This window comes from Phodopus roborovskii, unplaced genomic scaffold, assembly GCF_943737965.1.
Source record: "Phodopus roborovskii unplaced genomic scaffold, PHOROB, whole genome shotgun sequence".
NCBI classification, from domain to species: Eukaryota; Metazoa; Chordata; class Mammalia; order Rodentia; family Cricetidae; genus Phodopus; species Phodopus roborovskii.
This window is the reverse complement of record NW_026126480.1, coordinates 48,527,509-48,548,378: the sequence shown is the minus strand read 5'-3', so window position 1 is coordinate 48,548,378 and position 20,870 is coordinate 48,527,509. Positions and strand designations below refer to the sequence as shown.

Genomic DNA, 20,870 nt, shown 5'->3' with positions numbered 1-20,870 from the left:
TCCCGAGTACTGGGACTAAAGGCGAGCACCACCAACGCCTGGCTGTAGGTCAAATTTCTAGGGATTATTTCTGCCTTGGGCTAGACAGAAGGAAGCCCAGTGTGAGCAAGTCTGAACTGTGGTAGCCGCGGGCCAGCTGACTTTTCTCTGGTTTGCCTGATCTCCTGATCTATAAGGCACACATTATTGAAGAAGGTTCTCCTTTCCAAAGATCTGGATTTTAGGATGGCAAGACCCAGGATCAGTTATGGGTGGGGTGTGGATCAAAACAGGCTTCCTGGACAAAAGGGAAGAGCGCAGGTTAGAGAGGCAGAACACCATGACGGTGCCCCATTGCGGACTGGGCTGTCTGGGCTGGTTTGGCCACTGCCCCAAAGCCGAAATAAAGCTGAAGATCCCGAGGCTGAACTCCCGGCAGTCTTCAGCACTAGCCTCAGGCATAAAGCGGGACACTAGGGTCCGCCCTCGTCCTGCCTGCGGGGCGGGGCTGCACCTGCCGCTGAGTCTGTCGCTACTGCGCACCTAGGCCAGGTAATCGGCCAGCCTCCGCGCGACTACCAGGTCTGAAAGCAGGTGGGTGGCAGCCGTGAGACAGATGTGTGGAGGTGAGTAGAGGTCGTGGTTCCTGAAGCCGCTCCAGTTCTAGGGTTGGGGACCTGGGCGCACTATGTTCCGAGAAGCCTCGGGGCCATGGTCCCTCGGGAAGTAGCTCTGAACCAGGCAGGTTTCCCGAGCAGCCCGGAAGCTCGAGATCGCGGCGTCTAGTCCCCTTCCCTGGGCTTGCTCTCTTCAGTCTGCCCGACGTGGTCAATAGCTTCCTCTTGACTTCAATGCAAACCTGCAGAGCTGGGCCAGGGGCGCAAGACCCCACCTTCGCTCCCACGAGCGTATCTTAACACTGAGCATTCTAGGACACCCTGGGCCGATTGAGAGGCTGCCTGGGGCCCCGGCTCGCGGTGACCCCAGCAGAGCTTCCGCCTTCTGCGAGCGCGTGTGGTGCGCGCCCAGACTAGCTGTCAGCGTGCTTCCGCTCTCCGTGCGCGTCCCCGTCTTCTGCACTTGTGCTTGCTAGACCAGCTAGTAGCACCTGTTAGGTCCGGGGAAACAGATCTTGTGCCACTCACAGAAGACGAAGGGCAAGTTGTAGGAGCATGATGAATTCGGGGAATTGGTCTCCTTGAGGCCTTTTATGCACACACCAGGACCAGGGGCAGCGTAGGTCAAGAGTTCATCAGGAGTAGCTTAGGTAGAGCTGAAGGACTGGGCCTGGTGGGAAGAGGACCTGGGCTTTCCAGAAACATCATAATATAGAGGCAATACTAAGTGATGCGAGGGTCCAGGCTGGGATTTAAATTCCGAGGTGTTTGGGCAATCTGGGCTTTTATGCAAGATTGGTCTGAGGCTGAGGTACTGGATAGAGTAGTTGTTAACCTTCGTCTTGGTCTTCATCTTCGTCTTGGTCTTCTTTTTTGAGGGAAGTTTCTCTGTAGCTTTGGAGGCTGTCCTGGAACTCGCTCAGTAGACTAGGCTGGTCTCAAACTCACAGAGATCCACCTGTCTCTGTCTCCCGATTGTTGGGATAAAAGGTGTGTGCGCCACCACTGCCCTGCCGTTCTCAACCTTCTTAACGCTGTGACCAGTTAATACAGTTCCTCATGTTATGGTGGCCCCCAACCAAAAAATTATTTCCATTGCTACTTTTTAACTGTAATCTTGCTACTGTTATGTATTGTAATGTAACTTGTCTTCTCTGATGGTCTTAGGTGACTCCCCCCTCCCATGAAAGGGTCATTTGATCCCAAAAGGGGTCCCAACACTTGGGGGTGAAGTAGAGGGTGGTAGATGTTAACAGGAAAGGAGAACAGTAGTGACTCAAGACCCTGAGAGGGTGACAGAGCCCGAGGCTCAAGTCAATCTGGAGTCAGTGGTAACAATAGGAGAAATCAGCTGTGTTCTTCCCCTCTCACCCAGAGCCAGAAGCGTGTGACTCTTGTGTTTGGCACTTTACCTTGAAAAGGGGCTCTTCTCTCTCACCCCAGCCCTAAGCGAATGCCTATGAGATACCACAGCCTGTCACACTTATTCATTCAGATGAGTCTATTGCCTGGGAGGTGGACAGGGTAAGGACCAGAGAGATATGCTCTAGTTTCAGTACTGGTCACCAGTTTCTGAGAGATCCCCTTTGCTGCACTAGGTCAGAGGTGAGTCATGCCTGGGGCTGGGGTGGGGAGCAGATAATATAATTCTTCCTCTCCACTCCTAAATATAGTATAAAAAAATGAGAGTGTTGTCAGGCTTGGAGCATGCCTTTAATCCTAGCATTCAAGAGAAAGAAGCAGGTGGGGCTCTGTGAGTTCAGGCTAGTCTGGTCTACATAGACCATTTCAAGTCAAACCAGGACTACACAAAGACCTTGTGGTAAAAAGGTGGGTTGGGGGTGGGGAATGGAATCTAGGAAGCCTCCTGCCCAGTGCATGTTTAGGACAATGCTGGCTGGGGTCTCCTTGCCAGAATCTCTGTACATCACCCCAACCTCTGCCACTTGAAGTAACCACCTACACTCTAGCACAGGAGCAAATATAGTTCTTAGGGACTGGGGCAGTCCTGGGAGGAAGGGGCCTCTTAGAGTTACAGGAAGAGCCAGGCAAGGCGGGGCAAGGACCGCCAACAGCCCGCCCCACCAGGGGAAGGGGTGGTTACCTGGGTGGGGTTTAGGCTTAGGAGAGGATGTGACTGTAAGGCCAGGAAACTAAGGGGGAAAGTTCTGACTAAAATATATATCAACAAAAGCCAGGTCCTCGCCCAAGCTTGGTGATGCATCGTGGGTAGCCACAATACTGTGGCTCCTCTCTGGGGCTGAGCAAAGGGGACAATTTGCTCACAAGTGCATGTTACTGACCTTAATGACCATCTCCCCTCTGGAGGAAAGATCCGGAAACCAGGTGACTGTGCCCTCCCGATTGCTCTGAGTGATCCTGTGGCCTTGTGATCTGTCCTTGAAGGTAGGCTTGGCTGAGGAGAGGCCCATGGTACTGAGCTGCATAAAGGCACACTGTGTGTGTGTGTGTGTGTGTGTGTGTGTGTGTGTATAATACACACATGAGCACTCATGTATGAGTGTGCTTGTGGCCCCTGAGGTATTTGGGAGTGAGCTCATGAAATGAGGTGTGTGCAGCCCATACATGTGTACACATTGGCCAAGGTGAACTCAGTGTGGCTGAGTGGGGGTCAGAGGGACTGTGCATGCATGGAATGTGAAAGAGAAGAGGCACAGGGGAGGACACCTGCTGCCTCAGTGAGTCATGTCCTGGTGGGTTGGTCTTGATTTCTGGCAGTATCTGGGGCTGCTTTTGCAGAGGTCAAGGTCTTCTGAGGAGGATGAGGGCTATTGCAGGGCATGGTTTGGAATCTGCTGGGCTGGGATATGTACTTCTGGTCACTCTGAGGGGTCAATTGAGAAGCCTATCTTCTACAGGCCCTTGATGGGTGGTTCTGCTTCCAGGATTGAAGTAGGACTGCCCTTCACCCCAAAGGGTTTCTGCAAGGATCACCTTGCCATCTCTGACAGTAATGTGCCTCTTGCTGAACAATCATCCAAGGAGACTGATGTCTAGCCAAGCCCGAGATTTCTGGCTAAGCATTACCCAGTGCAGAGCAAAGGGAAACAGTATTTTTTAAAAGCCTCTGGGACCTTAGGTATAGGAAGGACATCCTAGGCAGGCCAGGCCCAGGCTTGACCCCATGTCCCTGATGCTCATGTGTTAGCATGGAGGAGAGTAGGAACTCAATTAAATGCTTGTTATATAAAGAGAGTGAACTTGGGGCACCCAGGAAAGAAGGATCACCTAGGGCTGCTAAGAAAGAGCATCTGAATTTCCTGCATTTGTGCCACTGCAGAGCTTTTTGAGTCTCGGGTGTGTATAATTGCTGTGGGCTGAGAATGGCCCAGGACCCTAGGTAAGAGTCATCTGTGTTTAAGGTATCCGGAAGGGGTTCCCAAGGCCCTTCAGAGTGGCCTCTATACTAGCCTGGTCCCCATTTGCCTCTCCTGGCCCAGATGAGCCTCAAGTTGTCTGCAGGTGTAATGTGTCCATTCACATGTGCACGTGTGACTGCATCTGGAACAAAATCTCACAGTTAGGTTTCACTTATGGCTCATATCCCCTCAATCCCCAGGTCCTGGCCAGGTGACAAGCACCCATGCACCCGCCTGCATACAGCAGCAGTCCATTACAGGGGACAGCCAGGAATGAGGCTAACTGCTATCTCCTGAGGTTAGATCCATCTTGGAGCATGTCTGCTGTATCCCTGAGTCACCACAGTGGCTCCAGGACACGTGAAGCTGGTCCATGCCATTGCCCCTCCAAAGCTGGTGAGGCAAAGTCTGCTCTGGCCTTGTGCTGTCTAGGAGTTCACACAGCACTCTGAGGCTGGCTGAAGTTACAAGAAAGCTCTCTGGTATGCAGCCAGTGCTGCTAGTGGCTGACAGTTACTGGTTAACTCATCCTGTTCCTGTTTAACTTGTCCCCTGGGGATGGTGACAGCCTCTGACCTCCAGGTACCCTGTCCAGCTGGCTGAACAGACAGAAAGGAGTCCTTCTCAGCTTCCAGTGGACCCATCTGCTCGGTTAAGGAGCCCCCGTGGAGCCAGGGCCGGAACCGGTGTTCGGCCTGAAGAGGCTGGGGAAGAGCCATGACAGGTAGGCAGGTCAGAGAGGGCCACGGCCAAGTCTCCACCCCAATTTCTGCTGTTCAGGCTGGCTCCACATTGTACTCTCTGCTGAGCTCTGTGTTTGGATATATGCCAGAGGTCAAAGCCCATGCACATCCCTTCTCTCTGGTGCTTGATTCTGAACTCAGGGCAGTCAGGGATGATGAGAGCCTCTACTTCTCTCATGCCCGGAGCCTACAGAAGAGGTATACAAGAATCAGTAAGCCCACCAGGCATGGTGGTGAATGCTTTTAAATACCAGCACTTGGGAGGCAGAGACAAAGCGAGCTCCAGGACAGTCAGGGCTGTTACACAAAGAAACCCTGTCTTGGGGAAAAAAAAAAAATCAGTAAGTCTAGGAATCTCAGTGAGGGGTCTTGGGGTTGTGGGTGTTAAATGAGGTGATATAGTGTACCTCTCCAGTCTCCTGCTAGGGTCATCACCCTCACTTAAAGTTGAAAAAGTTTAGGTCTCAGAGTAGTGGGAAAGCAGGTCTGTGGTTAGTGGAGGGGGATCCTGGAAACCTAGGCTCCAGCTTGCCCTGTCCCTGTGAAAGATGCTAGTATATGTATTCTTTCAACATTTGGTGTTCATAGTCCCTGCAGCTCTTCAATAGAAGCTAGCCAGGCTGAGGGCAGAGGGAGCTGTCCCTGCTCTGAGGGGGTTGTATGGGGGCTGGACTCATGTCCAGCAGGGATAAGCTAATAGATGGGTCCCTGTGGCTGGGCTGGCTCAGCGCAAACATGACTCTGGTCACTCCTCTCCCTGTCAATGTTTTCCCTGAGCACAAGGCTGTCACATGAGGGCCAGAAGAGCACAACTGGCCACACTGAGGGAAGAATGCAAGCCTGGGCTTTAGCCTGCAGGACCCATGGATGAATGTAGTGTGGTTATTGACACCACTTGTCCATTGCCTTGTTTTTTCCCTTGACCATAGAGCATCTATGAATAGGGTGGGAAAAGGCATCCCAGCATGGTTGACTTGTTCTCTTCCTGCAGGTGTCTGTGACAGGACCCCTCTTTTCCTCTCCCCACCTGAAGACCAAGTCTTGGGACCTGCCCTTGGCAGTGCAGTTGCTTTGAATTGCACAGCTTGGGTGGACTCTAGGCCCCAGTGTCCCCAGCCCTCAGTACAGTGGCTAAAAGATGGTCTTCCATTGGGCAATGAAAGCCACTTCAGCCTCCATCAGGACTTTTGGTAAGAGACTTCGGTTTCCAGGATTAGAGGAACCACCAAGATATACCATGGCCAGCAGCCTTTCTAACCTACACCCTACAACCTAGACAAGGTCTGTGTAGTACCTGTGCAAAGTTGACTTTGGAAACAGGTCCAGAGTTTCCTTGTGCCCCTGTATATATCTTGTAGACTGTCTGGGAATAGAACCATAAGTCTTGAGTGGGCCATTTACTAGCTAAGCCTGTAACCAGAGGATTCCTAGGACCCAGGCCCAAGTTCTGATCACTTAGCCCAAATCTGCAATCTCCCTGGGTAAATCCCAGGGCATCCACTGATGTTCTTGGTCCTAAGGTGAGGGTTTGACCTGGTTTTCCCAGGGTCACTGCCAACTTCTCAGAGGTTGTGTCCAGTGTTCTGGTGCTCAACTTGACCAATGCTGAGGACTATGGAAGCTTCACCTGCTCTGTCTGGAATGTCAGCTCCCACTCCTTCACTCTTTGGAAAGCTGGTGAGGGAGTTCAAGGTGGTGGAGGGCAAGGGTTTCCTGAAGTGCTAAGGTTAAGGGAATAGTGATTCCTCCTGTCTGCAGGCCCTGCTGGCCATGTGGTTGCAGTGCTGGCCTCCCTTCTTGTCCTGCTGGTTCTGCTGCTGGTGGCCCTGCTCTATGTTAAGTGTCGCCTCAACGTGCTGCTTTGGTACCAAGACACCTATGGGGAGGTGGAGATGAACGGTGGGTTTGTGGAGTCCTGCATGGATTAGGGCACAAAATTCAGTCAAGGGCCTTACTGAGGTGCCAGCGGCATGCTGTGTTCAGCCCTGGGAGGAGGGAGTTGCAGCTCTAGAGGGCTCTAGGTGTACATTCTGGAAGGGGCATAGAACTGGAGTCAACAGAAGAAAGAGTTCTGGGGTCTGGTTCACTTGTTCAGAGAAGTGCTGGACATGGGGTAGGGGTATCTCTGTAACTGGCCGCGCTGAATGGCCTTCTCTGCAGATGGGAAGTTATACGATGCCTACGTGTCCTATAGCGACTGCCCGGAGGACCGTAAATTTGTGAATTTTATTCTGAAGCCTCAGCTGGAGCGGCGTAGGGGATACAAGCTCTTCCTGGAGGACCGCGATCTCTTGCCGCGCGCTGGTACCGCCCTTCCCAGGCCTCCTGGTCCCCACCCTATTCCCTGAGTCCTGACTTTGTCGCTGGCCCCGCCTCTCATTCGCCGGCCCACGCCCTTGCCCACAGAGCCTTCTGCCGACCTCCTGGTGAACCTGAGCCGGTGTCGGCGCCTCATCGTGGTTCTTTCAGACGCCTTCCTGGGCCGGGCCTGGTGTAGCCAGAGCTTCCGGTGCGTCCGGTGCTTGGCTTGGGGTGGGAAACTGGGGAGGCATGGTCCTGCCCGGCCTGATGGACAAGGTCTTGTCCCCGCAGGGAGGGACTGTGCCGCCTACTGGAGCTCACACGCAGACCTATCTTCATCACCTTTGAGGGCCAGAGGCGTGAACCTATGCACCCTGCTCTCCACCTCCTGCGTCAGCATCGCCACCTCGTGACCCTATTGCTTTGGAAGCCTGGCTCCGTGGTGCGAGGGCTGGGGGTTTGTGAGTGGGTGCCTGAAGTGCTGGAGGGCCAGCACCAGCAGTGCTCTATGAGTTGGGTGGTTAGAGGCTTCCAGTTCATAAATCCCCATGTGTTTATACTGACGGTCCAAACCTGGCCCCCCCAGACGCCTTCCTCCGATTTTTGGAAAGAGCTACAGCTGGCACTACCACGGAAGGTGCAATACAGGCCGGTGGAGGGAGACCCCCAGACGCGACTCCAGGATGATAAAGATCCTATGCTAATCGTGAGAGGACGAGCTGCCCAGGGCCGAGCCATGGAGTCAGAACTGGATCCAGACCCTGAGGGAGACCTGGGTATGCCCATCTGGCCTCACTGCAGATTAGGGGGCCAGATACAGCCCCAGTGTCTTACTCCCGCACGGAGAGATCCTGCCTCCTGTAGAGGTTTGACCTCCAATGGCGGTGCCCCTAACTGCCTCTTACTGGGGAGGCTCTTTGATCCTAGACCTCTGTGGGTGAGCTTTGGGGGTTTCTAGTGTCACTGTGGCTGGTGGGTGAGCATGGAGTAACCCCTTCTAATCACAGATCCTCAGGCCTTGTGGTGTCCTGCAGGTGTCCGTGGACCTGTCTTTGGGGAGCTACCAACTACACTGCATGCAAGCAGGGTCTCCGTGGGAGAGGGCCATGGCAGTGAAATGGATGTGTCTGACCTTGGCTCTCGAAACTACAGTGCACGGACAGACTTCTACTGCCTGGTGTCTGAGGATGACGTGTAGCCCTTACCCTAGCAGCCCAGATCATGGGGTCATGGTGGCAGCTTCCAGGGTAGAGGCAGACATCCCTTCTTCCTAGGACCAAAACCTTGCCTGTTGCTCTGAACCCCTCGGGGAAGGAGCGTGGCTCCAGGGTGCCACAAAATAAAAATCCTCTTTGCTCTTGCCTGGGCCTTTTTCTCTCCTGGGTGGTAACTGCTATATCTCCTCTTGCTTCCATCACCAGCACAGGTTTCCCAAGCTGCTGGCCACTCAAATCTGCCTTCTATTCCCAGCTCCCTGGCACATCCCTTGCTCTAATAGCCCCTTGTATCCCTTCTTGGTTCTTTGTTGGTGTGACCGTCCCTAGCCCCTTCTCACTGGTCAGATCCTTCAGTAGGAAGCTACTGTTGACAATTTTACAAGAAAAAATGGGTAACCTTGTTCCTGATGTTGCTGGACTTCAAGCCTAGGTATCCTCTAGCCTGGGTACCTCCTAGCATCAGCTCAGGATGGACAGAAGGTGTTGGATGTGTCTATGGTATGGATACTGCTCATGGAGTCCTCTGCTCTGCTGTGTATGCCTCAGATAGCAGTAATGCTGGCCATCCCTACTCTCTACTCCTTTCCTGTCCTATGACTTCTGCCTTGGGAGGCCTGTGTGTGGGCCTGGAGTTGTGCCTTCTGGGACAGGTAGGCATGTTTGGGGACAATGCACACTTGTGAATCTGTGGCCCATCATGGGAACACATGGAGCTGGGGCTATGTTCAAAACCACTTTTATTCCCAGTGTTGCTGTCACAAGGCTGCCAGGCCACAGGCAACCCCACTGGCCCTGCCATTGTGGCTAAATCACCACCCGGAGCATCAGAGCAGCTCAAGCCCCACCCCCTTCCCCTGCCCTGCAGAAGCCAATCAATCCCCAGTTGCAAGCCCCCATTCTTTCCTGGTGGCCCTGGTCCCTCATGGTACACACAGGACTCCAGAGACAGAGAGGTCCTGTGGCCATCAGCTACTCCTCCATGAGCTGTGGAACAGTAGGACCTGAGTCTATCTGTTGGAAGCTGAATCATTTCACCTCCAGGAGGCTTCACCTATGGGCCCAGGAAGTCCTCCTTCCGATAGCCCTTCTGCAGGGAAGAGGACACAGGAGATCAGGGCTACCTTTGCTGTCTCTGAAATCTTGCCTTCCCCATAATGTTCTGGGCATAGCCTGGGCCTCTTGTCGCTGCATTCCAGGCTTGTGTCCCTCCCCTGGTGACCTACAGCTTGCACCGGACTCCATGCCCCAAAACCCTGTTCCCGGGCTCTGTAAACATACCGCCCTGAAGTCACGGTGGAGCTTGCTGTACTGCCAGAGGTTGGCCAAGAGACTGGAGGCTGCCCGAGAGGACTTCTCACTGTCAGGGCTAGGAGCATTCAAGAAGGTCAGGGCCAAGGCTAGGAGGTAGGATGATAGGGTACACCTTGGCCACGTTGTTGTTCCTCACCTGTCCCTCTTTTTTTTGATGAAGACCAGCTTTCGAAGCCCATCAAAGTAGAGCAGGTCCCGGGCAGCAATGGGACTGGCTACCACCAGGTTGTTGAGCACAGCTATGATGTTGACCAGCACCTCAGCTGGGGGACACTTCTCACCCACACTGCCAGGGAGCTTCTCAATCAGGTGGCTCACTACCTTTGTGGCTGATAAGAGGTTAGGGTCAGTCTGATATATTCCATGCTGCCTTGGCACCCAGAACCCCTGCTTCCCCTGGGGGCTGGCACACACACCTGCCCACTCTATATGGCTTGCTAGCTGGAAGCCAGCTCCTTGGGAGACATGGACTGTGTGCTGGACCAGGGGCAGAACAACTCACACATCTCATCCTTGTTCCTGGCGTTCCGAGACAGGTTTCGGATGAGGCCAGTCAGTGAGCGCAGTTGGTTATGGTCAGCGGTGCGGACTCGGTCCAGCAAGGGGTTCAGGATGCGCTCCTGTTCCAGGGCCAGGCGGCTCAGCACGCCTGCCCACTGCAGGAAAAGGCGGGAATGTGGTGAAGCCCAGCAGCACCCCATCCCTGTTCAGGATTGGGCAGGACCACTTCTTCAATTCTTGCTTGCTACCTCTGCTACTCTGCCAACTCAGGACATGACCAGGTAACACTTGTGCTCAGAATATCAGGGCCCCATTCCTCAGGCTGGGCATGGGTCTCATTATGTGTCTTACTCTTAGGAATCCTTTCCCCGACAGACCATGAACTCCTAGGCTGTGGCTCCCATCCATGTGCCCTAGTGCCCAGCACAGGATCAAGAGTGGGGCTTGTCAGCTCACTGACCCTGCGGTCACCAGCGGTGATATTCTGTAGCGCCCCTGCAGCCGCCTCTGTTGTATGCCGGTTTAGTTCACAGCGCTGCAGTAGTCGGTTGTACAGCCCCACAATCTGAGGGCTCCATAGCCACTCAAGGCCCTTGGGATCCTTAGACACTTCCGCAAAGGTGAGTGCATCAGCTGTAAGAGGAAGCTGAGTGGGAGGGTACAGGGGTCAACTGGGGCCAAGGGTACCACTGAGGTCAGGGATCGGGCTGGCACTCCCAGTTCCTGGCCTCCCAGGCCTGTGCTCACCTCGCGCAGCCTCCTACTCTGGGGCGTAAAGCAGCCCACCACTTCACCAGGTGGCGCCCCACTCATGTCCCTGCGGCCCCGGCCTTCAAGCCGCTGTAGTGCTGATGGTGGCATCTCATCATAGAGGCGGTAGGACAAGTTCCTCAACACACAGACAGCATTTTCCACACTCTGCAGGGAACAGAGGGGGGGTCAGAGTGGGCCGAAGCCCCTGGGCCCCCTTGGCTCACCAGCTGCCCCTCACCTTGTCCTCACACTTGCCCACGTCCAGGGCATGGTTGATGTAGGTGACCAGAGCATCCACTAGCCCATGGCACTCACGCATCTTCTGGCGAGTGGCCTGGGAGGCTGAGCTGAGGTTCCTGGGGATGGAGGCATATCAGAGCTCCCCCAGGGATACCAACACAGTCCCCCCTCCAGGAACCCTAGAATGCCACCTCAGAATCCTTAACTTGAAGCCCCTGTCCTGGAGATGAACTCACCAGGCACTGATCCTGACTTGGGACTAACCGCTGTGCCATCCTGTTCCTAGACCCTATCAGATATACCAGACACTTCTGGCACTGCCCTTCACATCCCCCATCTCCCATCTACTTCTCAAAGGTTAAGAAGATGGATATCTGGACAAGGGACTTGATTTAATGAGTCATAAAGCTCCAGGGTGTCCTGACATCTACACCCACCTGGTAGTCATACCTGGCCTATCCCACTCTTGCCTCAGCCCCTAAACTTTCCCCTGCTGGTTACTTCTCCTTGCAGGCTTGGCTAACTGTCCTTGTCATTTAGGTGGCAAATGAACATACTTCTAGAAGCTTTCCTGATCCTTCTCTGGCACCTGGCTCTTTCCCCTCAGCATCTCCTGGCCTAGGGCCTCCATTTAGCACACCTGAGGAAGCCAGTAGCATTATAGAAGATCTCTGCCTCAGAGGCATTCTGCTGGATGAGGGGGGGTCCCCCTGCCCCTGACAGGGGGCTTAGCACCAGGTCTGTGAGTTGCTCCAGTGTATCTCGGGCTAGACGGTCCTTCAGGTGGTCACTGGAGGACAGATTCCACAGGATCCCTGCACAAGAGGGGGCCAATATCAGCTCTCTGGCCCTTCTGCTTACTCCGGGAATGGCTTCTTTTTATAAAAGATTTACTTATTTTTTTAAAGTATGTATGTGTCCATACATGGATATATTATAAGCCCATGAGTACAGGTACCCGTTGAGTCCAGAAGAGGGCATCAGATCACCTGGAACTGTAGCTACATGCATTTACGAGCTGCCTGATGTAGGTGCTGAGGACAGAATGTGGGTCCCTTGGAAGAACAGCAAATACTCTCATTCACTGACCATCATGTCAGCTCTTGCCCCCACATTTTCTTGGCCTACTCTAGAGCTCCCCTGGAGATGTCCTCAGTGTGACCTTTGGAAGCATGGGGCAGGAGCAGAGCAAGAGAGACAAGGTGTGGGGGATTTGGAGGCCTGAGAGTGGAAGTGACCACTAGTCCAGAAAGAGCCTGGACTAGATGTTGCTCTGTGGTAGAGTACTTGTAGGCCCTGCTTGTATGCATGAATCCCTGAGTATCACACCTCGCACTACAGATAATAAGGATGAAAGCCACAAAAAAAAAAAAAAAAAAAAAAAAAAAAGAAAGAAAGAAAGAGTTTTATAGGTGTGACACTTTCAGTCCCAGAATTTAGGAAGGAATTGCCATGAGTTTGAGGCCATCCTGGGCTACATAGAGAGGCCTTCTCTCATAAACAATAAATAGCCAGGCATAGTGGTACATGCCTTTAATCTCAGCATTTAGGAAACACGGGCAAGCATATTTCTGTGAATTTGAGGCCAACCTGGTCTACATAATGAGTTCCAGGTCAGTCAGAACTACATAGTGAGACCCTGTTTCTTGTAAAGCACACACAACAATAACTGCAAACACCAACAACAATAAGTGTCGAGAGCCACCACAATAAGGTGTTTGTAGGTAGAAGGCCTAGGTAGAAGGACTGCCATGAGCTTATGGCCAGTGTCTGATACAGTAAGACAGAAGCCAGTTTGGTGTGCAGAGTGGAACAATACAGTGGGGTAGGGTGAGCTGGAGACATGTCTCAGTGGTTAAGAGCACAGGCTGCTCTTCCAGAGGACCTGGATTCATCTCCCAGCAACTACATGGTGGCTCACAATCATCCATAACTCTAGTTCCAGGAGATCTGATGCCCTCTTCTGGTCTCCATGGGCACTGGGCATGCATGTGGTGTACAGACATCCATGCAAGCAAAAGATGCATTTATATAAAATAAAGTAAATAAATAAATTGAATATATACACAAACACACACACACACACACACACACACACACGTCAGGAGCTGGAGAAATGACTTAGTGGATAAGAGCATTTGCTGCTCATGTAGAAGACACAGAGTTGGTTCCAATTCCCACATGGTTTTTAATAACTGTCTGTGACTCTACTTTCATGGAATTCAATGCTCTTTCCTGACATCTGTGGGTACCAGACATGTATATGGTAAACGAAGATACATAGAGGCAAAAATTTCATATACATAATAAAAATAAACAACTCTTTAAAAAATAATTAAATAAACAGGAAATAGTATCACCTATCTTTAAACTCAGGAGGAAGAGGCAGGCAGATCTCTGTGAATTTGGGTCTAGCCTGGTCTACATAATGAGTTTCAAGATAGCCAAGGCTACATAGTGAGTTCTTGTCTTAATAAATAAAAAGAAATAAACAAATGGGCTTGTGAAATGGCTCAGCAGGTAAAGGTGTTTTCTGCATAAGCCCAATTACTTGAGTTTGACTCCCCAGATCCCATGGTCGAAGGAGTTGTCCTCTGACCTTCACATGGATGCCTGTGGCATGCATGCATACACACAAAGTAGTAATAAATAAAATAAATAACAACAACAACAAAAACCTCAGCCTTCCCCCCAAGAACTTCAATATGGCACAGGTAGGGCATAAGATAAAGACAGATTGTTGAGAATAAGGAAGGGAAAGAGGGAGTAGAGGAAGAATGGAGCAGGGAGAAGACAGGAGAGAGGGCAGGGGATGGGACCGAATGACAAGGGTACCTGTAACATTTTTGCGTAGCTCATCATCCTGCTCTCGAAGTGTCCGCAACAGCTCAAAAATGCCATTCTCTTCCACCAGCGCCAGCTTGTTGTCTGCATTGTCATAAATGAGGTTGCGCATGGCACCTGTGGCATGGCGTTGCACCTCTTGGTTGGCGTGGTTAAAGAGCTTCACCAGTCTAGGCACCGCCTGAAGGCTACGAGCCTGTGGCACATATATACAGATGTATGTGGGCATATGTAGACTGAAAATACATGCAGACGTGTCCACATGCATGGAAATGAGTGCATATGTATATAGGTGACCCAGATGATGCAGGTGATATGCAAGTCTACGCAAAGTATTTTGGGGGTGTAGGTGCATGGAAATGGTGACTATATTTGCTACAGGTATATGCAGGACTGTGCATGCATATTCAGGTATATGGAGGTAATCTAAGTATATGTCAAGGATGCATATATGTGCCACAGGTATATGTATATGTATGTAGGTGTACATAGGTGATGCAGGTATATACAAACAGGACATTTCTGCCCTTTCTCTGCAGAAGATATGGAGTGGTGAGGTTTGCCCAGCCAGCCTAGTGATCAGCAAGGAGGGCCAAGGAGCAGAGGTCAGGGAGGGTTGGGGGCTGGTGAGGATAGTCATTAAGGGAATCCAAGGCCAGTGGGGCAGTCACCAAGAGATAACAGGGGACAGTCAGTGGGATGTGTCACCTGCTTCTTGGCTGCTGCGTCACTGTAGCACCTGTGCTGGATGTAAGCTGCTCCGAGCACCTGCAGGTTGGGGTCTGAGGCCATGAGGTACTTGACTGCTGAGGGCAGGTCAATGTCATCAAAGCTGCAGAACCAAGGCTTAGTCAGTGTTCAGGAAGACTTTAGGATTGGGCCAGATTGTCCCCTCCCTGCTTCAAGCCCAGCTCCTCACCCACTGCTGAGCCTCTGCAGCGTGCGATGGCCTGTGTAGCTGTCCAATCCACGTACATCTGGCAGGTGACCTGAGTCAGCCAGGCTAAGACTGAGACTGCGCACAGATGGGGCTCGGGCCACGGGTTCCAGGCCGGTACCTGATACTGACCCTGTAACCCCACGGCTTCGGTGGCTACTCTGAAATCTCTGCAGGGTTCGCATGGCAGGTGCACGGATGGTCCGGCTGGGTGGGCCCTCAGTGGCCTCTGGCCAGTCCAGGCCTCCTGCCCGGCTAGAACCAGAGCTGGCCTGGCGCTCATAAGCATAGGCTCTGTAGGTAGAGGCAGCTGCAGGCTCCAGTTGTTCAGATACCACACTGTAACGGTCGTCCAGGCCCCCAGGCCCCAGCCTCAATGAACGTAGGGACAACGTGTCATAATCGGCTCTGCTGGCTCCTCCACCTCGCTCATGGAAGGACACTGGGCGGGTGGGCATAGGTGGAGTGGGCTGGGCACCCCCATATCCCACAGCCCCAAAGGCACTGCCTCCATTGTGGGCAGAGCTCAGTCTCCGACTGCAGCTCAGGTCCACAGCTGAGCGGGAGGACCAGGAAGCTGGGCTGTAGGCTGGCTTGGCGATGGGTCGGATGGTCTATGGGAAGGGAGGGCACAGTGAAGGAATAACTGGGATTTACGAGGCGCCCTCCCTTTCTGATCCAGAGCTCCCAGCCTCCCCTGTGGAGCCTCCCCCTCAGTGTGGACCGCAGAGCTGACTCCCTGACTCACCGAGGTCTTGTCCCCACCGAGGCCCTGGGATCGAGAGCTGAAGCCAGCCTGCATAGTGTGGTATTGAGCCCTGGGCATGCCTGTGGACAGGGTTAGTGATAGTCTGATCATGACAGATAGCAAAGCTTTGGCTTTTCTTCTCTCTTCTGCCAGAGGTCTCTGATCACACCCTGAGAATGACATCAGACCCAGGGCAGGGAGGCCAAGAGGGTTTTGGGGCTAATGTCTTGGCCATGGCTCGCTCTGCCATGGCTCTGTCCTGGTGGGGCCCCTTTCCCAACTCCAAAGTTCCTTCTCTGCTCCAAGGAATTCAGACTACTTATCCTGCTGACCTCTGGCCTGCCTGGAGAATTCGCCAAGGTTCTCCATCAGCTGTTCAGTCCCTGCCAGAGCAAAGCTTCTGGCCCCCTCCAGGAAGCCAGTCCAGCCTGCCCCAATCCACAATGACTTCCTTTGAGAGCCTCTTGTGCCCAGACTCCATTTGTACTATAGTCAGTCACAGGGTAGTGACATTGTACAGGCCAAGGATGTAGTCTCTTGGAATCTATCTGCTCTGATGGACAGTAGGAGAGTCACCTGGTAGAGCCTGAGGCAGGGACCACACCTACCCCATCCAGTTGCATATTAGCTATGGACAGGGTGTCAGATCAGCTCCATGGTCAGTGGACAGAAAGGTGGGTGAGTAGGTGGGGAGGGCTGGTCAGAAGCTTAGAGTGATATGTAGATGAACGGATTGGTGGGAAAGAGGGAGGATCACATAGGTGTACAGAAAAATGGGCAACCAGATGAACAGAGAGATAGTGGGTGCCGAGGTGAGACCACCCAGGACACATCATCCCAAGAGTTGATGGTGATAGTGGGCAGGCCTTGGGTGGATTCAGCCTCTGACAAGGCTCCTCTACTTGGGAAGCACTCCCTAAGCAAGGCTACTACTACAGAGGTCAGTATGGGTATGGGGAAGGGGCCTTTACTTCTCCCAACCCTGCTCAGGGGGTGGACAGTCTGGTGTTCCCCAGATCCACCCAGATTAATGAGGCTTCTGGGCAGGGGCTGTTAACCCTTTGACGCTAGTGAGGGCCAGCCTAGGGGGCACACCCCAGCCTGGGGACCTTACGCCCACCCCCAAATTACTATCCTCCTCCCCCTAATTGGCAGGGTAGCCAGGTGGTAATTAACCCCTCCCTCTGCCCTTCCCCACCCTATGACCCCTGGGCATCAAGTTGGCTCCAGAAAGCTTAGGCTCAGGAAGATTTCAGGCAGCAATCCAATTCCTGACCAGCCCTTCTGCCAGACAGCCCTCTCCTTCTGGCTAGTAGCTAGAGGCCAGACATCATGTGGACCACTGTGAACTGGGGTCTGGACCTCTGAACAGAGGTCTATTGTACTGTGTGAATTTAATGCCTGTTGTTGCAGCCTGGCAGGTAGGAAAATGATGTTTCTGGAATGACTGCCTTGAGCCCAGCATGTCTGAGTGACCCTCTAACTCTCTCTCTCTCTCTCACACACACACACACACACACACACACACACACACACACACACACACACAGAGAGAGAGAGAGAGAGAGAGAGAGAGAGAGAGAGAGAGCCCCTAAAGAGTACCCTGCAGGCTATTTTCATGAAGAGTATCTGGGTCACTCCTGGTAGGCCCAGTTCTGTAATTCCTCAGGGAGCCCCTGCTCCAGACAGACCTGGGCTCTGTCCAGGATCATCGCTCTCTCATACTACTGTTAAATTCACTCCCATCTGGTTAGAAGGCATTCTGGCCTCTCTATCTGAGACCTCAAGTGAGCCTGTGGTGATGGGAGGGAATGTGTTGGGGGGGGGGCGTTGCCAATAGGTGGGCCTGGCTGCTCTTGAGCTTTCAGGTCTTCCCTACTTAGAGAGTGGGTGGGTCCAGCCTTAGGACCCCTGTCTTGGCTGGGGAGGAGGTATGCCCCACCCAGGCTGCTCCCCATGCCTACTGGGGCGGGGCAGTGACTCAGAGCAGGCCTCAGTGCCGTGAGTCAAGGCCTGAACCCCGAGCTGGTACGGCCTCTGCCCTTGCCACCAACGCTCCTGCCCTAGCCACCTCTACCTGCCACTGTCACCACTCCACCTTCATCGCCCTCTGTTGCCCACTATGTCCAAGTTGGCCTACCTCTGGTGGTCTCGGTGGCGCCATCAAGCTCAGTAGACCCATTGTGCCGCGACTGCTGGCCCAACTGCAGGAGGCGGGCTCGGACTTGCTCCTGGACTCTGGCGGCTCGAAGCCTTTCAGCCTCCGGCCCCTCGGCACCTCGACGATCCAGCTGCAGGTCCGAGGGCAGTGCCAGGGAGCAAACACCAGCCTCAGGCTGCAGGGCAGATAGCAGGAAGTTACCCTCCTGCATAGTGACAGGGGCGACTATCCACCCCACCTGTCCTGGGCCTCTTCCCGGTCTTGTCCCTCAAGGCTCGGTTCCAGAAGTCTCTTCCTGGCTGGCTCTCTTAGACAGACGCCCGCCCAGCCCAGAGCTTGGTTGGGGGCGGGGACACCTGGGCCAGGTGGGAGGGAGGGGCCTCTGCCTGCTTAAGGTGGAATTTGGGCGGAAGAACAGGCCCAGCGCGTCCTCAAGTCATGGCCCAGCCTTCCCTTTCCTCCTATCCGAGAACAGGGCCACAGGGATTTGGGTTCTACTTGCTCCCCGCCTTCCAAGCCCAGACCAAGCCCCGTGGGAGCGAGCGATCTAAGTATGATGAGAGTAGGATAGGGAGCCTGTCACTCCAAGCCATATGAGAAAGGGTTTCCCAGCCTGGGGGTTGGGAACTCTAGAGCATCAAAGACCAGGCAGCCTTCAAGACATCTGGGCCCAGGGCTTGGTGAGGTCCAGGCAGAGTGGTATCCAGAGACAGTTTTGTGTTTATAGAATCCTGGTAGAGGATAAAGAACTTGAGTGCTGGATTTTAAAGTCAAAAGCAGCCCCATGAAGGCCCTAAACCTGGGCCCTACAACTCAATAAGACTGCCCAGTGAGTTAGACAAATGTCCACCCTGTGGCCTGCAAACCTAGAAACTCACTCAGCCTCCACCTCTACAGAGGCTTCAGAAGGGCTGCCTGGCCCTCTCTGGCACCTCTCCCCAGCTTCTGCCCCCCAGGCCTGGGGTGGGAGGCCCGTTCCCAACGTATGAGTCAGGGCAGGCAGGCGGAGCCGCCCCAAGGGGTTGACTCAGAGGGGCCTAGGCTCATGTCAGTGCCTGCCAGGCTGGGGGGCCAGGAGGTTGGGGGTGGGGGAGCTGGCTTAGAGAAAATGGGAGAGCTAGAAGTGAGGGGCATCAGAGCTTGTCCCTAGAAGGTCTCCCAAGTCTAACCCTGTCTGGTAGACTAGCTTGTGAGTTAGGCTTGGCATCCCAGTAGAAGGGGGGAGGGGGCAGGAGCTAAAGAAAAAAAGCTAGAAGAACTGGAGGATGGGGACAAGTTGCCTCCACATGCCCCATGGACTTCCCTTGAGCATTCCTGGGACACTATCCTAAGGCTCTGTCTTCCCAGAACCCAGTCCCTGGGCTCAGCCCAAGCTCTCCCTCCCACACCAGGTCCTTAGCTTTGAGTCCCCGGCTTTTAAAAGACATTTGCTTTAACAGCTGGTGGCTAGGAGCAGAAGCCTGGAAGAAGGAGAGTGCTCTGAGAAAATAGTGTCAGAGACAAGCTCAGGGCGATGGAAGGGCTGGAGGATGGGAGTGAGAGGTCGCTGGGGAAAGAGCAAGGAGGGTGAAGCCCCTCCAGGAGAGAGAGGCTGGCTTGGGTCTACTGGTCATGGGTGGAGGCAAGGTCTGGGCAACCTACCTTGCTGCTGGCCTGGATCCCACAGGCCCCTTGGCTCATTCTGGAGGCCACTGCGGTAGAACAACTCCTCCTGGGCTCCATCCGGGTCCGAGATCCTGTGGTGGGCTCCATCAGGGCCCAGCTCCTGTGGGCAACAACTTCTGTTTGGAGATGGTACCGTGGGGGCACCTGAGGGTGGGGTGGGAACATTGCACACCCATCTCATCAGACCGGTTGCTTCCCTGAGAGACGTGTTTCGTGTGGAAAAATCCTGGGAGACAAGTTTGTGCGGCGCCGTGCGGCCCGGAGGCACACGCCTGGTCTGAAGAGGCCCGCCCTGTATGCCCTAGGTCCACCCAGAGCCCTACAGCAGCCAGGCTGGGGGGCAGAGGGGACAGAGGGTTACAAAGAGGAGGGCCATAATTACACATGGCTGCAGGGGGCTTAGGTGTGGCTGTAGCCAGATAAGATGGTACCTGGTGAGCAGCTGAATGGAAGGTCAGAGTCAGCTTTGGGGGGGTCCACTTGGCAGAGGGCTGTAGGTGCCACAGCTATGACCAGTCTCCTTAAGGACATGGGGACTGAGAGCTGTGTCCACATCTGGGGCTCAGTGTCCCTAAAAAGCTTGGAATCTTGGGTACTTTCTTTAATGGCTATATGGCTTAAGGGATCAGTAATGCTCACTGTGTTCCTTTCAGCCCTGTGTTTGGATCTGTGTCTGACCTCTGTGACCAGTGTCCCCTCAACTTCTGTGAAGGTCCCTCTCCCTTTTCTTAGAGATGGATGGTTGAATTTCTGCTATAATAGGGTCTAGAACCTGGAACTCAGGATCATGAAGGATGAGTAAAGCTGTTGTTAGGCTGTCACCCTCTCTGCCACCCTCTCAGAGGCTGCCACCTCCCAGAGAGGAGTGCAGATTGGGGGAAGAGTGGTTCTGAGTGGAGGAGGAGTGGGAGATTTTGCTTGCTACTTGTGGGCGGGCACTTGAGGAAAGAGCTGGGGGAGGGAGGCAGTGAGCAGGCCTGCTGGGAGACAGTGCACAGCATGACAGTGGGGAGGGATGGGCTTACTAAGGAGTGGATGTTGAATGCCCAGAAGAGTGTCAGGATAGTAACAGCAGAGTTTCCCAAACACAATGTCATGAGTATGCTGGGGCACAGACAGGTTAAGGAGGTTCCTGGTGCTCATGAAGCCCGAGGGGCAGGGTGAGGGCATGCCAGCACTGTTTGGGATGAGTTGATGAACTGGCTGGGTACAGTAGCCTGACCTGAGACCTGTGGTGCACGTTGTTCTTGTGCTGGTGATGTCCAGTAGTCTGAGAGTCATCACGCCTGCCCAAAGACCACCTCTTTCACAAAGCCTACTCAGACATGTCTCATGGGTGTCACTCTACGTTCCCAGACATTATGGCTCCCTATCCCAGCCTGGGCCCATGGGTGTGCTGGTTTTATTATCACTGCCCATGCTCCAATCCCAGACTTACACCCCGGAAGGTAGCTGAGGAATGCCAGTTCAGGT

The 20,870-nt window shown here is 53.7% G+C and overlaps 2 protein-coding genes across 8 annotated transcripts; one reads left to right on the top strand and one right to left on the bottom strand.

Moving 5' to 3' along the window:
- Positions 1-466: 466 nt before the first annotated feature.
- On the top strand, positions 467-8,380 carry Sigirr (single Ig and TIR domain containing). Of its 7 annotated transcripts, none has more exons than XM_051193331.1 (11): positions 590-605; positions 4,177-4,458; positions 4,559-4,700; positions 5,711-5,909; positions 6,266-6,396; positions 6,478-6,618; positions 6,880-7,023; positions 7,126-7,228; positions 7,312-7,462; positions 7,607-7,796; positions 8,055-8,380. In XM_051193331.1, the coding sequence occupies exons 3-11, from the start codon at positions 4,694-4,696 to the stop codon at positions 8,216-8,218; spliced, it is 1,230 nt and encodes a 409-aa protein (XP_051049288.1). In that variant the 5' UTR covers positions 590-605; positions 4,177-4,458; positions 4,559-4,693; the 3' UTR covers positions 8,219-8,380. The 7 variants fall into 7 exon arrangements, with proteins under 7 accessions (XP_051049282.1, XP_051049287.1, XP_051049288.1 ...); XM_051193329.1 differs by lacking the exon at positions 590-605 and adding an exon at positions 2,485-2,942; XM_051193325.1 differs by lacking the exon at positions 4,177-4,458 and having other exon boundaries at positions 467-605; positions 4,545-4,700.
- A 577-nt stretch (positions 8,381-8,957) lies between these two features.
- Pkp3 (plakophilin 3) lies at positions 8,958-19,616 on the bottom strand. The gene is made up of 14 exons (XM_051193321.1): positions 19,374-19,616; positions 17,712-17,907; positions 15,572-15,651; positions 14,806-15,437; positions 14,595-14,718; positions 13,878-14,082; positions 11,683-11,857; positions 11,041-11,158; positions 10,797-10,967; positions 10,510-10,695; positions 10,051-10,204; positions 9,685-9,877; positions 9,516-9,603; positions 8,958-9,324 (listed from the first exon to the last, which is right to left on the bottom strand). The coding sequence occupies exons 1-14, from the start codon at positions 19,560-19,562 to the stop codon at positions 9,289-9,291; spliced, it is 2,547 nt and encodes an 848-aa protein (XP_051049278.1). The 5' UTR covers positions 19,563-19,616; the 3' UTR covers positions 8,958-9,288.
- Positions 19,617-20,870: the final 1,254 nt, after the last annotated feature.